General features: G+C 37.8%; 4 protein-coding genes across 4 annotated transcripts; 3 read left to right on the forward strand and 1 right to left on the reverse strand.

Annotated features, from left to right (window-relative positions):
* Nucleotides 1-224: 224 nt before the first annotated feature.
* Nucleotides 225-2451, reverse strand: LOC125196895 (bicyclo-germacrene synthase-like). Its single transcript, XM_048095555.1, has 7 exons — nucleotides 2335-2451; nucleotides 1982-2258; nucleotides 1531-1906; nucleotides 1223-1438; nucleotides 1003-1144; nucleotides 663-917; nucleotides 225-503 (listed from the first exon to the last, which is right to left on the reverse strand). The coding sequence occupies exons 1-7, from the start codon at nucleotides 2449-2451 to the stop codon at nucleotides 225-227; spliced, it is 1662 nt and encodes a 553-aa protein (XP_047951512.1).
* A 659-nt stretch (nucleotides 2452-3110) lies between these two features.
* Nucleotides 3111-5188, forward strand: LOC125196687 (premnaspirodiene oxygenase-like). The gene is made up of 2 exons (XM_048095300.1): nucleotides 3111-3926; nucleotides 4604-5188. Exons 1-2 carry the CDS (start codon nucleotides 3192-3194, stop codon nucleotides 5186-5188), a joined length of 1320 nt encoding a protein of 439 aa, XP_047951257.1. The 5' UTR covers nucleotides 3111-3191.
* Nucleotides 5189-7728: 2540 nt separating this feature from the next.
* On the forward strand, nucleotides 7729-9949 carry LOC125196686 (bicyclo-germacrene synthase-like). The gene is made up of 7 exons (XM_048095299.1): nucleotides 7729-7845; nucleotides 7921-8197; nucleotides 8273-8648; nucleotides 8741-8956; nucleotides 9035-9176; nucleotides 9263-9517; nucleotides 9594-9949. Exons 1-7 carry the CDS (start codon nucleotides 7729-7731, stop codon nucleotides 9870-9872), a joined length of 1662 nt encoding a protein of 553 aa, XP_047951256.1. The 3' UTR covers nucleotides 9873-9949.
* A 1355-nt stretch (nucleotides 9950-11304) lies between these two features.
* Nucleotides 11305-12232, forward strand: LOC125196688 ((-)-isopiperitenol/(-)-carveol dehydrogenase, mitochondrial-like). The gene has a single exon (XM_048095301.1). It carries the CDS (start codon nucleotides 11314-11316, stop codon nucleotides 12106-12108), a length of 795 nt encoding a protein of 264 aa, XP_047951258.1. The 5' UTR covers nucleotides 11305-11313; the 3' UTR covers nucleotides 12109-12232.
* Nucleotides 12233-12342: the final 110 nt, after the last annotated feature.

Genomic DNA, 12342 nt, shown 5'->3' on the forward strand with positions numbered 1-12342 from the left:
CCCTATAACTATGTCCATAAACAACACCCTAACAAAATAAACATATCCATCTCTATGTTTAGACGATTCAAATAATATGTTGCAAAAATTGAAGATCTTGTTGAAAAATATAGTACTAGCACATAGAACAATCCAGGATTTATTAACTTCTCACTTTGACCACCATTTATTTATGAAATTTATTACTATTGAAAAAGCTTGATAACACTCCAAGATTCATATCTTCAAATTGGAACGGCCTCGATAAGTAACATCTTCACCCATTCTTTGGCTTTGTTGGGATCGGTATAGCAATCCCCGTTGGAATAGATAAGTTGGGCGGCTCGAGCGAGATTGATAATGCGCATGAGGATAGGCATGGATGCCGGTGTTGGCTCAAGGCATTCTTGATTCATATCTTTCCATGCATTCTTCAATCGTTGTTTGATTTGAGCACGAGCCTCATCCTCCGACACGCCATATTGTCTCATGTAACAATGTATTGATGAGGGCTTCTCTTCATACTGCACGAGAAAAATAGTTGAATTAATATTAGTGGATAGTGGGATCCAGAAGTTTCTAAAAATAAGAGTGGACTACTTTTGGTGGAAGGACGGAAATGACAAAGATGACTACTTTTGGAGATGAAGGGAGTACAATGATACATATATATTATGGCATACCTCATCACCAACTAAGTCATCCAACAGTCGAGCTAATAATGCCGATGCTCGATCTATTAGAGGTTCGTTTACGATCCAATCGAAATCTTTTTTGGTAACTTGATCATCTCCCATACCAACCAAAGAAGTTGTGGACAGCATCATGTAACCACCGGATACTACGGACACCTTCAAATACTCTTCTAGTGTTGGAATATAATTATCATTATATAACCATTTCACCTCATCAAAATATGACACCAATAACTTCTTCATCTGCAAATAGTTTTGTATTTTAAAACAAAATACGTACTAAATTTATAGACAAACACATTAAAAAAATGGGCGGATGAATTAATACCTCTTGTTTTGCATATTGGACGCGGTATGATTCTCCCGTTTTCGCCATTTCATCTTCGATTTCAGTGTATGTTTTCATAAGGCTTCTGTATAACATTTGGATGTATGGTGGCGAATCCTCCAAGGTCTCATTAACATCCCAACTGAAAGAAGATAATAGTACTACATATTGTTGAGTCAAATTCGTTTAAAAAAATTGATTGAAAATTGATATAGCTAACCGTTGAATAGCTTCTGTTAGAATCCGTAGTTCGTCAAGGGTTGCATATTCATATGTATCGTCGGCGATGGAAGCCATCGAAATGCATTTCAATAATATTCCTCTTGCTTTAGCATAGCATGGCTCAAAGAAGACTCCTAACACCCACAAGTACAATTCAGCAATCCTATCTCTTGCATGCGGCATTTTATTCGCTACGTCCAATTTCTTCCACCACCTATTTAAATCAAATGGAATATAAATTTAATTAAATGTAATCAAATTATATAAATATATTTAAATGAAATCACAATAATTAAATATAAGTACCTTGTAGCATCACTGAGCTCTCTCTGGTGCATTTTCTGCATTAGGTTGAAATCCAATTTTGCGAAATTCAGCAGTATTTCATTATGTGACTCGTCTTCTTGGTATGCAGAAATGAACTTTCTGGCTCCCAATCTTGTGAGACTCCAACGGTTTGGTATCTCCAGAGCTTCGTTGACACGTTTAGAGAGCGAAACATCAGCCAGCTTGTGGAGTGAAGCATGAAGATGGGACGAACAAAACTCGATTGCATTGTCCAAAATCCCCTCGTCGTGTTTCAAAAGATGAGCCGCCTCATACAAATTCAGCAATCCTTCAACGTTATTTTGCAACAATGCAACATAATGTCCTTCACTGTCAGTGAATTTGCAGAACACATCTGTTGAAGTAAAGATGCTAATTAGTAGGCATATATATGTCTAAACAAATTTTTTTAAATGGCTAGGAATCCTACCACATGGGACACTGTAGCCTTGTTGTCTAAGCAAACGAAAGCGAAGAGCCACAATGCGTAGATCATCATTGTCTTTGCAATTTCGCTGCATGTAACTGTCATGAATATATTTCAAGGATTCCTCGATTTCTTTTTCGAAATGGTATTCCACTCCCAGGCGCTGGATCTCATCGATGAGTTCCAGTTTGCACGTTGAATCGTCTGGAGTTTGAGAGAGCATTTTTCTAACCATTTCTTTATGCTTTGCGAGTTCTTCCTGTTCAGCATCATTGATTTTCTACACAAACAGTATACATTAGAATTACATATATAACATAATAAAGAACAATTTATGTTCGTAAAAATATACATACCATGGTATCAGAATCATATTTGAGAAAGAAGTCTCCCCAAATAGAAGGATGAAATGTCGCAGATTTACGAATTTCATCTAAGCTCTTGCCGTTCTTGACTGGTGAACACATTTCCATCGTCTTACTCTGAGTGATAGAGATAGATAGATAGATAGATAGATAGATTGCAGATGGTTTGGTGTTTGATTTGAAGAATGTGAAGGTATTTATAGTTCTTTCTTGGTTCAAACTCTACTCACAATTAAATTTTTCATTACTTGGTATTCTACTTTTCCTTTTAGATAGATGCTCATATTTCTTTCTTGGCTAGCGGTAGTTTTTTTGGCGTTCTTTCTTATTCATTTATCAATAAATTAGGTGCATATATAGGTGATTTTTGGCGTCCCATTTTAACAGTAAAAACAGTCAACCTAGGACAAGAACGCCAAAAGGGATATAAATAAATTTATTCAACAAGATGGAGCTTAACAATAATGCTTAGACAGAGACAAGCCATCCAATAATGGATATATACATATATATGCACCCAAGTTATCAATAATTAAATACTGAGAAAGAACGCCACAAATTAAAAAAAAAAAGATGATAAAAATAAGCAATGTAATTATTTTGAGCCAACAAAGGACTATAAATACCCTGATGCTATTCTTCAAATCAAACACCAAATTAAACCATCAATTCTCTCAAAATATCAAAAGCAAAAAATGATGGTTGGCCTAATCACAAGTGTTGCAACTCTCATTCTTCCTCTAATCTTCTTCTTCATCAATAGATGGAAGAAATTGAAAAATAGCAAATCGAGGAAGCCACTGCCACCCGGCCCCCGAAAACTTCCTATAATCGGAAACCTTCACCAGATGAGAAACCCTCCCTTCCGCTGCTTCAGAGATTTATCGAACGAGCACGGTCCCCTGATGCACCTGAAGCTCGGTGAGTGCAACGCAATCGTGGTCTCGTCCCCAGAGATGGCGAGAAAAGTGCTAAAAGATCTCGACCCGAGCTTCGCTGACCGGGTGCAGAACGTGGCGAGCAGGATCATGTGGTACGACGGCAGCGACATCACCTTCAGCCCATACGGCGGCTACTGGCGCCAGATGAGAAAGCTCTTGATCAACGACCTTCTCAGCCCGAAGATGGTGCGCTTGTTCCAATCGATTCGAGAAGACGAGTCCGCTCGCTTGGTTGAATCCTTGCGCGAATCTTCTGGAAGCCCCGTTAATTTCACAGAGAAGCTATTCTCGTATTCGAGCTCCATCACTTGCCGCGCTGCCTTTGGCGGCGCCTGTAAGGATAGTGAGACGCTGATTAAGATGATGGCGGAGCTGCTGAAGATGGTCGGAGGCTTTGAGATGGCGGATCTGTTCCCGTCGTCAGCAATCATCGGCGCGCTGAGCTGGAGGAAGACGCGCCTCATGAAGAGGATGCGGAGCGAGGTTGATGGGATTCTTGATGATATTATCGATCAGCATCGCCGGAAACTAGGGAACTCGGAGTTTGGAGGTGAGGATTTGGTCGATGTGTTTCTCAGGGCTATGGAAGAAGAGGAGCTCAAGTTTCCTATTCATAACCACAACATCAAGGCTGTCTTATTCGTAAGTGAGCATAAACTTTTCGGCACGTGATTTAAGGAAATGAGGTTTTGTTAGTAAAATGGAAAGTGAATAAAGTACTAGAGTTAAAAAAGTAGAGAGATGAAGTAAGAGAGAGAATATCAAACTTATATACTCCCTCCGTCCCCATTAAGAGTCACACTTTCCATTTCGGTCCGTCCCCAATAAAAAGTCACACTTCATATTTACCATAAATATAAGTAGGTCCCACATTCCACGAACTCAATTCACTCACATTTTATTATAAAATCAATATAAAAAAAATAGGTCACACATTCCACTAACTTTTTCAACCAATTTTTCTTTACATTTCTTAAAACCCATACCCGGTCAAAGTGTGACCCCTAATCAGAGACGGAGGGAGTATTATACAAACTCAAAACTCCTCAACACAGTTTCAACACTGTTTCAATACAATATCAACACAATGTAAAATATCAAGATTTTAATGTCAACACCGTATCAACACAATATCAACACAGCATCAATCATTGACTACTGTTGAAATTCTGTTGACATTTTCCCGTTGATGCTTTTTTGTGATCTGTTGACATTTTTCAATGGTCCAGATCATAGTTTGAGTTTGTACAATATTTAGAGTTTTCATTTGATTACACTCCGTTGAATAAATTCAATCAATTGACAAAAATTGGATGCAGGATGTATTCACAGCTGGAACTGATACTTCCGCGGCAACTATTGACTGGACCATGGTCGAATTGATGAGGAATCCTCGAGTGATGGCCAAGGTTCAAGCTGAAGTAAGACAAGCTATGGAAGATAACAATGAAGAAATCAAATATCTAAAACTGGTTATCAAAGAGACACTCAGGCTGCACCCACCGGCTCCCATGCTGCCTAGAGCTTGCAACGAGGAACACGTGATCAACGGATACACCATACCGGCTGGATCTATGGTGATGGTAAATATTTGGGCCATGCACACGGACCCAGAGCACTGGAAAGATCCCGAGAGGTTTGAGCCCGAGAGATTCGAAACTGAAGATCTGAATTTCGTAGGTGGAGATTTTAAATACTTGCCGTTTGGATTCGGAAGAAGAATGTGCCCTGGCCTGACGTTCGGCTTGGCTTCTGCCGAGTCGGCTCTTGTCCAACTGCTCTACAACTTCGATTGGAAACTTCCAGAGGATGTCAGGGCGGAGGATTTGGACATGGCTGAAACTGTTGGAATAACAGCTACAAGAAAACAAAATTTGTGTGTGGTCGTCACTCCGTACAAGTAGACAATGAATATCATTGAATTGTAATACTTACTATTTTTAGCAGAGTCCAAGACTCCTTCGAGGTTTTTCTTTCCGGTTCTTTTCCCTCGATGCTTTTTCTTGAACCGATAGGATTAGATCATTTCCTCTGTATCAATAATGGAATAATCAATAATAGTATAATACTCCCTCTGTCCCACAAAGTTTGTTCCATTTTACCATTTTCGTTCGTCTCACAAAAAAGACATTATATACATCCCTCAATCTCCTTAACGTGGGACTTTTATTCCATTACACACTTCCATTTAATACAAAAGTCAAACAATTTCTTAAAATCTGCGCCAGGTCTAACCGGGACAAACTTTGTGGGATGAAGGGAGTAAGAATTACCTTTGTACTAACCTAACCTCGTCACGAAGCTTCATTTCAATTATATTCGGTTACATCATTCCAATAGGAATATTTATAAGTTGTTCACAAATATTAACAACTTAAAGGGAAATAAAAGGAAAATATGAAAATTAATATAAAAAAAAATTTGGCAGACGGGTTGTATGAATTAAGTTGATAATTTGTACTCCCTCCGTTCCAAGATAAGCAAGTCATATTCATTTTTGGGATGTCCCACTATAAGTGGGTCATTTCTCTTTTTACCAAATATCATCTCTCTTACTTTATTCTCTCTTTATTTCTCGACTTTTTTTTTCTCTCATACTTTACTTTCTCTACTTCAACTCTTTAAATATCATTTCATTAAAATCCGTGCCCAAAAGGAGTGATTTGCTTGTCTTGAAAGGAGGGAGTAAGTATATTACTAGTATTTACCTTTATGATTTATTACCGTAGTTGTTAGATTAGATTTGATTTATTTCATTTATTATAATAGTACTCTCTATGTTCTCTCATAGTTGAGTCAAAATTTTTTGGCACGAAGTTTAAGAAATGGATGTTTGGTGTATTAAGTAGATAAATAAAAAAGTAGAGAATAAAGTAGAAAGTGAATAAAATAGAGAGAATAAAGTAAGAGTGAGAAAAGTGTTACCATATATAGAAATGACTCAACTATGAGGGAACGAAGGGAGTATATCTATTTGTATCTCTTAGATATTACTTCCTCTGTCCACTATTAAATGTCACATATCTGACCGACACAAGTTTTAAGAAACTATTGACTTTATTAACTAAAGTGTGTAGAAAAAATTAGTGGAATGTAAGTAGAGTAATAAAATATGAGTAGAATGAGTTAGTGGAATATAGAGTCCACTTACCGAATATAGTAAAAGTGAAATGAGATAGTTATTGGTAGACAGATGAAAAAGAAAAATAGGACATTTATTGATCGACGAAGGGAGTAGTAAAAATATATGTTAAGTTTCTCATAAAACAATCAATGAAGAAAATACAATTACTCCATCCGCGGCCATAGCAAGAGTCTACTTTCAGTTTTAGTATAAATGGTAAATCACACCTTTCTATGTGCAGTTCAATATGTGCTTTCATATTAAACACATGCCAGATTTTACGGCACACCTAGTGTACTCCCCTGTCACCTTCAATGATTTGATTGATTAATGCATACACAAAGATTGAAATCTGAGTTCAAGTATTGGGAATTTTTTGCTAGTCAAGTTCGATGTATGGATTACAACATTATTACATTGAATCATTGAATGTACATCATTAATTATATGCAAATCACCATAAAATAAGCCTTATCATAACTAACTAAATACTTTCACCGTCCAAAAAAAATAGAACACATTCATTTATGAAAAGTTTTCAATAAATAATAACCCTACACATCATTCCACTAACACTACTTCTCACTTACTTTTTTCTCATTCTCTCTTACTAGACCAATTTTACATTAAAACCTGTGCTATACACAAATTGCTCTATTTTTTGTGCACGGAAGGAGTATTTGATTGTTAATCCATTAGATTACCAGATCTTGTGGTTAGATTTGGTCTTTGTTATACATTTAAATTTGGTTCGGACAATAGTACTCCCTCCGTCGCAATGAAGATGACCCTCTTTCCTTTTTAGTTTGTCCCAATCAAGATGACTCATTGCTTAAAATGGAAACCCCTTTATCTCTACTTTATTCCCTCTCTCTTACTTTACTCTCTCCACTTAACACATAAAATAAAGTTGCATAAAATCCCGTGCCGTCCAAGAAAGGGGTCATCTTCCTTGGGACGGAAGGAGTAATAAAATAGTCAAAAAGATGGAGCTGGACCCCAAATACACCCGACAAATGACAACTCCGTACTACTATAATGCTTCGACAGAGACATGTACATATGAAAATTTAAGGCATGGAACGCCATAAAGCACCTGTTTCTTTATCTAAACAAAAGAACGCCAAAAAACTACCGCTAGCCAAGAAAGAAATATGAGCATCTATCTAAAAGGAAAAGTAGAATACCAAGTAATGAAAAATTTAATTGTGAGTATAGTTTGAACCAAGAAAGACCTATAAATACCTTCACATTCTTCAAATCAAAGACCAAACCATCTGCAATCTATCTATCTATCTATCTATCAATTAGAGTAAGACGATGGAAATGTGTTCACCAGTCAAGAATGTCAAGAGCTTAGATGAAATTCGTAAATCTGCGGCATTTCATCCCTCTATTTGGGGAGACTTCTTTCTCAAATATGATTCCGATACCATGGTATGTATATTTTTATAAACATAAATTGTTCTTTATTATGTTATACTATAATTCTAATGTATAATGTTTGTGTAGAAAATCAATGATGCTGAACAGGAAGAACTCGCAAATCAAAAAGAAGTGGTTAGGAAAATGCTCTCTCAAACTCCAAACGATTCATCGTCTAAACTGGAACTCATCGATGAGATACAACGCCTGGGAGTGGAATACCATTTCGAAAAAGAAATCGAGGAATCCTTGAAATATATTCATGACAATTACATGCAGCAAAATTGCAAAGACAATGATGATCTACGCATTGTGGCCCTTCGCTTTCGTTTGCTTAGACAACAAGGCTACAATGTCCCATGTGGTAGGATTCCTAGCCATTTAAAAAAAAAAATTTAGACATATATATGCCTACTAATTAGCATCTTTACTTCAACAGATGTGTTCTGCAAATTCACTGACAGTGAAGGACATTATGTTGCATCGTTGCAAAATGACGTTGAAGGATTGCTGAACTTGTATGAGGCGGCTCATCTTTTGACACACGACGAGGGGATTTTGGACAATGCAATAGAGTTTTGTTCGTCCCATCTTCATGCTTCACTCCACAAGCTGGCTGATGTTTCGCTCTCTAAACGTGTCAACGAAGCTCTGGAGATGCCAAACCGTTGGAGTCTCACAAGATTGGGTGCCAGAAAGTTCATTTCTGCATACCAAGAAGACGAGTCACATAATGAAATACTGCTGAATTTCGCAAAATTGGATTTCAACCTAATGCAGAAAATGCACCAGAGAGAGCTCAGTGATGCTACAAGGTACTTATATTTAATTATTGTGATTTCATTTAAATATATTTGTATAATTTGATTACATTTAATTAAATTTATATTCCATTTGATTTAAATAGGTGGTGGAAGAAATTGGACGTAGCGAATAAAATGCCGCATGCAAGAGATAGGATTGCTGAATTGTACTTGTGGGTGTTAGGAGTCTTCTTTGAGCCATGCTATGCTAAAGCAAGAGGAATATTATTGAAATGCATTTCGATGGCTTCCATCGCCGACGATACATATGAATATGCAACCCTTGATGAACTACGGATTCTAACAGAAGCTATTCAACGGTTAGCTATATCAATTTTCAATCATTTTTTTTAAATAAATTTGACTCAACAATATGTAGTACTATTATCTTCTTTCAGTTGGGATGTTAATGAGTCCTTGGAGGATTCGCCACCATACATCCAAATGTTATACAGAAGCCTTATGAAAACATACACTGAAATCGAAGATGAAATGGCGAAAACGGGAGAATCATACCGCGTCCAATATGCAAAACAAGAGGTACTAATTCATCCGCCCATTTTTTTTAATGTGTTTGTCTATAAATTTATTACGTATTTTGTTTTAAAATACAAAACTATTTGCAGATGAAGAAGTTATTGGTGTCATATTTTGATGAGGTGAAATGGTTATATAATGATAATTATATTCCAACACTAGAAGAGTATTTGAAGGTGTCCGTAGTATCCGGTGGTTACATGATGCTGTCCACAACTTCTTTGGTTGGTATGGGAGATGACCAAGTTACCAAAAAGGATTTTGATTGGATCGTAAACGAACCTCTAATAGATTATGCATCGGCATTATTAGCTCGATTGTTGGATGACTTAGTCGGAGATGAGGTATTTCTTGTGTGTGTGCACATCAATACATCATTAGTATTTTATTCATGGATTTTATGGGTTTGTTCACGTGCAGTATGAGGAGAAGCCATCGTCAATACATTGTTACATGAGACAATATGGCGTGTCGGAGGATGAGGCTCGTGCTCAAATCAAACAACGATTGAAGAATGCATGGAAAGATATGAATCAAGAATGCCTTGAGCCGACACCGGCATCCATGCCAATCCTCATGCGCGTTATCAATCTGGCTCGAGCCGCCCAACTTATCTATTCGAACGGGGATTGCTATACCGATCCCAACAAAGCCAAGGAATGGGTCAAGATGTTACTTATCGAGGCCGTGCCAATTTGAAGATTTGGAGTGTTATCAAGGTTTTTCAGTAGAAGATTTGAGTAATAAATTGAGGCTATATACCTTGATAAATTAATAAAGCCTGGATTGTTTCTATGTAATGTTAATAATGCAAGATCTTGAATCTTTGCAACATCTTATGTTTTGATCATGGGTGATTGCCTCATGTCTAGTGTAACTTTGAGAATATACAATATTTATAAGACTAAAGTCCAATATTGATCATCAATGAATTCAATAATATTAATAATTTTTTATTATGATTTAGGACGTGATTAATTTTTTAATACAATCTACGAACTTATAGAAGTATGGAAAAGTATACACGGCAAATACATTTTTTAATTTTTTTCGTCTTTTATTCTCGGCCCATATTTTCTACGCTCGTTTTATTTTTCCCTATCTACAAAGACATTCACCTACTTTATACAAGAATTAAATCGATTTAGTCCACTTATTTTACTTTTATTCTACAAGACTTCAACATTTCCCGAGTGTCAATCTACTGTATTTGGCTATTTTGAATTGATTGTGGACTTCGTACTTTACCAAAATTTGTATTTTTAGAACGTAAGAGCTGTCGTGCACGTCTAGATTTCTAGAATGGTCACTAGGTTACATTATTTAATTAGGCAATACAACACTGACTCCACACCAACCGATCATTGCATTTTAAAAATCAACAATTTATGCTTGTTAATTACTTAAAACAATACATATTTTAATATAAAATTAGTGGAATAAGAGATATAGAAAGTAAAATGATTGAAAATAGAAAGAATCTAGACAACTTTATTTGAAATAGAGGGTGTTACATATTGAATAGTAATCTCTCGGTCCATTTAATTAGTCATTTTGACTCGGTACAGATCTTTAAAAATTGTATGACTTGGTAAAAAAAATAAAGGAAGAAAGTAACAGGAATATGTGATTCATTTTTAGCAGGAGTATTAGTTTTATACTCCATCTGTTCCGGCCTAAGCGAAATATTTCCATTTTGGCACAAAAATTTAGGTAGTGGAGTTTAGTGAATTAAATTATTGATAGTAGAGTAAGAGAGAAGATAAAGTAAGAGAGATCAAAGTATGAGAGACGATAAAGTAGGAGAGAGGAGTGATTTGGTTGTTGCAAAAAAAGGAAACGTTTCACTTAGGTTGAGACGTACCAGAAAGGAATATTCACTTAGGCTGGGATGGAGTGAGTAATATATTGTGCGTGTAAAAAGTTAGTGAAATTTGGAATTCATATCCTAGAAGTGGAAAAAAGTAAATAATTCTATAAATCGTAGACAACGTAACATGATAAAATGACTCTTTAAATGATGGACAGGAAGAGTAAAATTTAGAAAAGAGTATTGTATCCTTCTTTGTTTCACTATATAGTCATATTCATTAGACACGAAACCTTTGGTTAAGAAAAATACACCATCAACTCCAATAATATGGCAACCAAGAAAAAGCTTCAAGACAAAGTAGCAATTGTAACCGGCGGCGCCAGCGGCATCGGCGAGACCACCGCCCGCGTCCTGGCCGATCACGGGGCGCGCGCGGTGGTGATCGCCGATATCCAACCCGAAAGGGGCCGCGCCGTGGCCGAATCCATCGGCCTGCAGCGCTGCAGCTACGTCCAGTGCGACGTGGCGGACGAGGAACAAGTCGCGGCCATGGTCGAATGGACGGCGACGACCCACGGCGGCCTCGACATAATGTTCAGCAACGCCGGCACCTTGGCCAGCTCCCCCCAGACCATCGTGGAGCTGGACTTTTCGGAATACGAGCGCGTGATGCGCGTGAACGCGCGTGGGATGGCGGTGTGCGTGAAGCACGCGGCGCGTAAGATGGTGGAGTTGGGGACGAGAGGGGCTATCGTCTGTATGTCGAGTGCGGCGGCGGAGAAGGCGACGGTGGACGGGACGGACTATGTGATGTCGAAGCGGGCGGTGCTGGGGCTGATGCGGTCCGCGAGTTTGCAGCTCGGGAAGCACGGGAATCGGGTGAACAGCGTGTCGATGGGGGCGGTGATCACGCCGCTTGCTGCAAAGTATGGGCTGGTGACGGCGGCGGATGTGGAGAAGTATTTGGGGCCCTACACGAGCTTGAAAGGGGCGATGCTCACGGCGGAGAATGTGGCGGACGCGGTGGCGTTTCTGGCTTCGGATGAGGCGGCGTTTGTCACCGGAGTTGATTTGGCGGTGGATGGAGGGATGATTGCCATGCCATTTGACATGTCAAGTTAATTAATCAATGTTTGCGTACGAATAAATGTTTCGAATTTCAAATTCCAATTTTTCAATGTTAATACATTGAAAAAACCTTTTCTTGTATCGTAGGCTTCCTCCGTCGTATTAGAGTTGAATGTGAGTAGGAATGGGTAAGTAAAATATGAGTCCATTAAAAAAAATGGTAAAAAGTGAAATGAGACAAATTTTGTGGAACGAACGAAAATGGAAATATGAAATAATCATTGTGGG

Source organism: Salvia hispanica, chromosome 6 (genome assembly GCF_023119035.1).
Source record: "Salvia hispanica cultivar TCC Black 2014 chromosome 6, UniMelb_Shisp_WGS_1.0, whole genome shotgun sequence".
Taxonomy (NCBI): Eukaryota; Viridiplantae; Streptophyta; class Magnoliopsida; order Lamiales; family Lamiaceae; genus Salvia; species Salvia hispanica.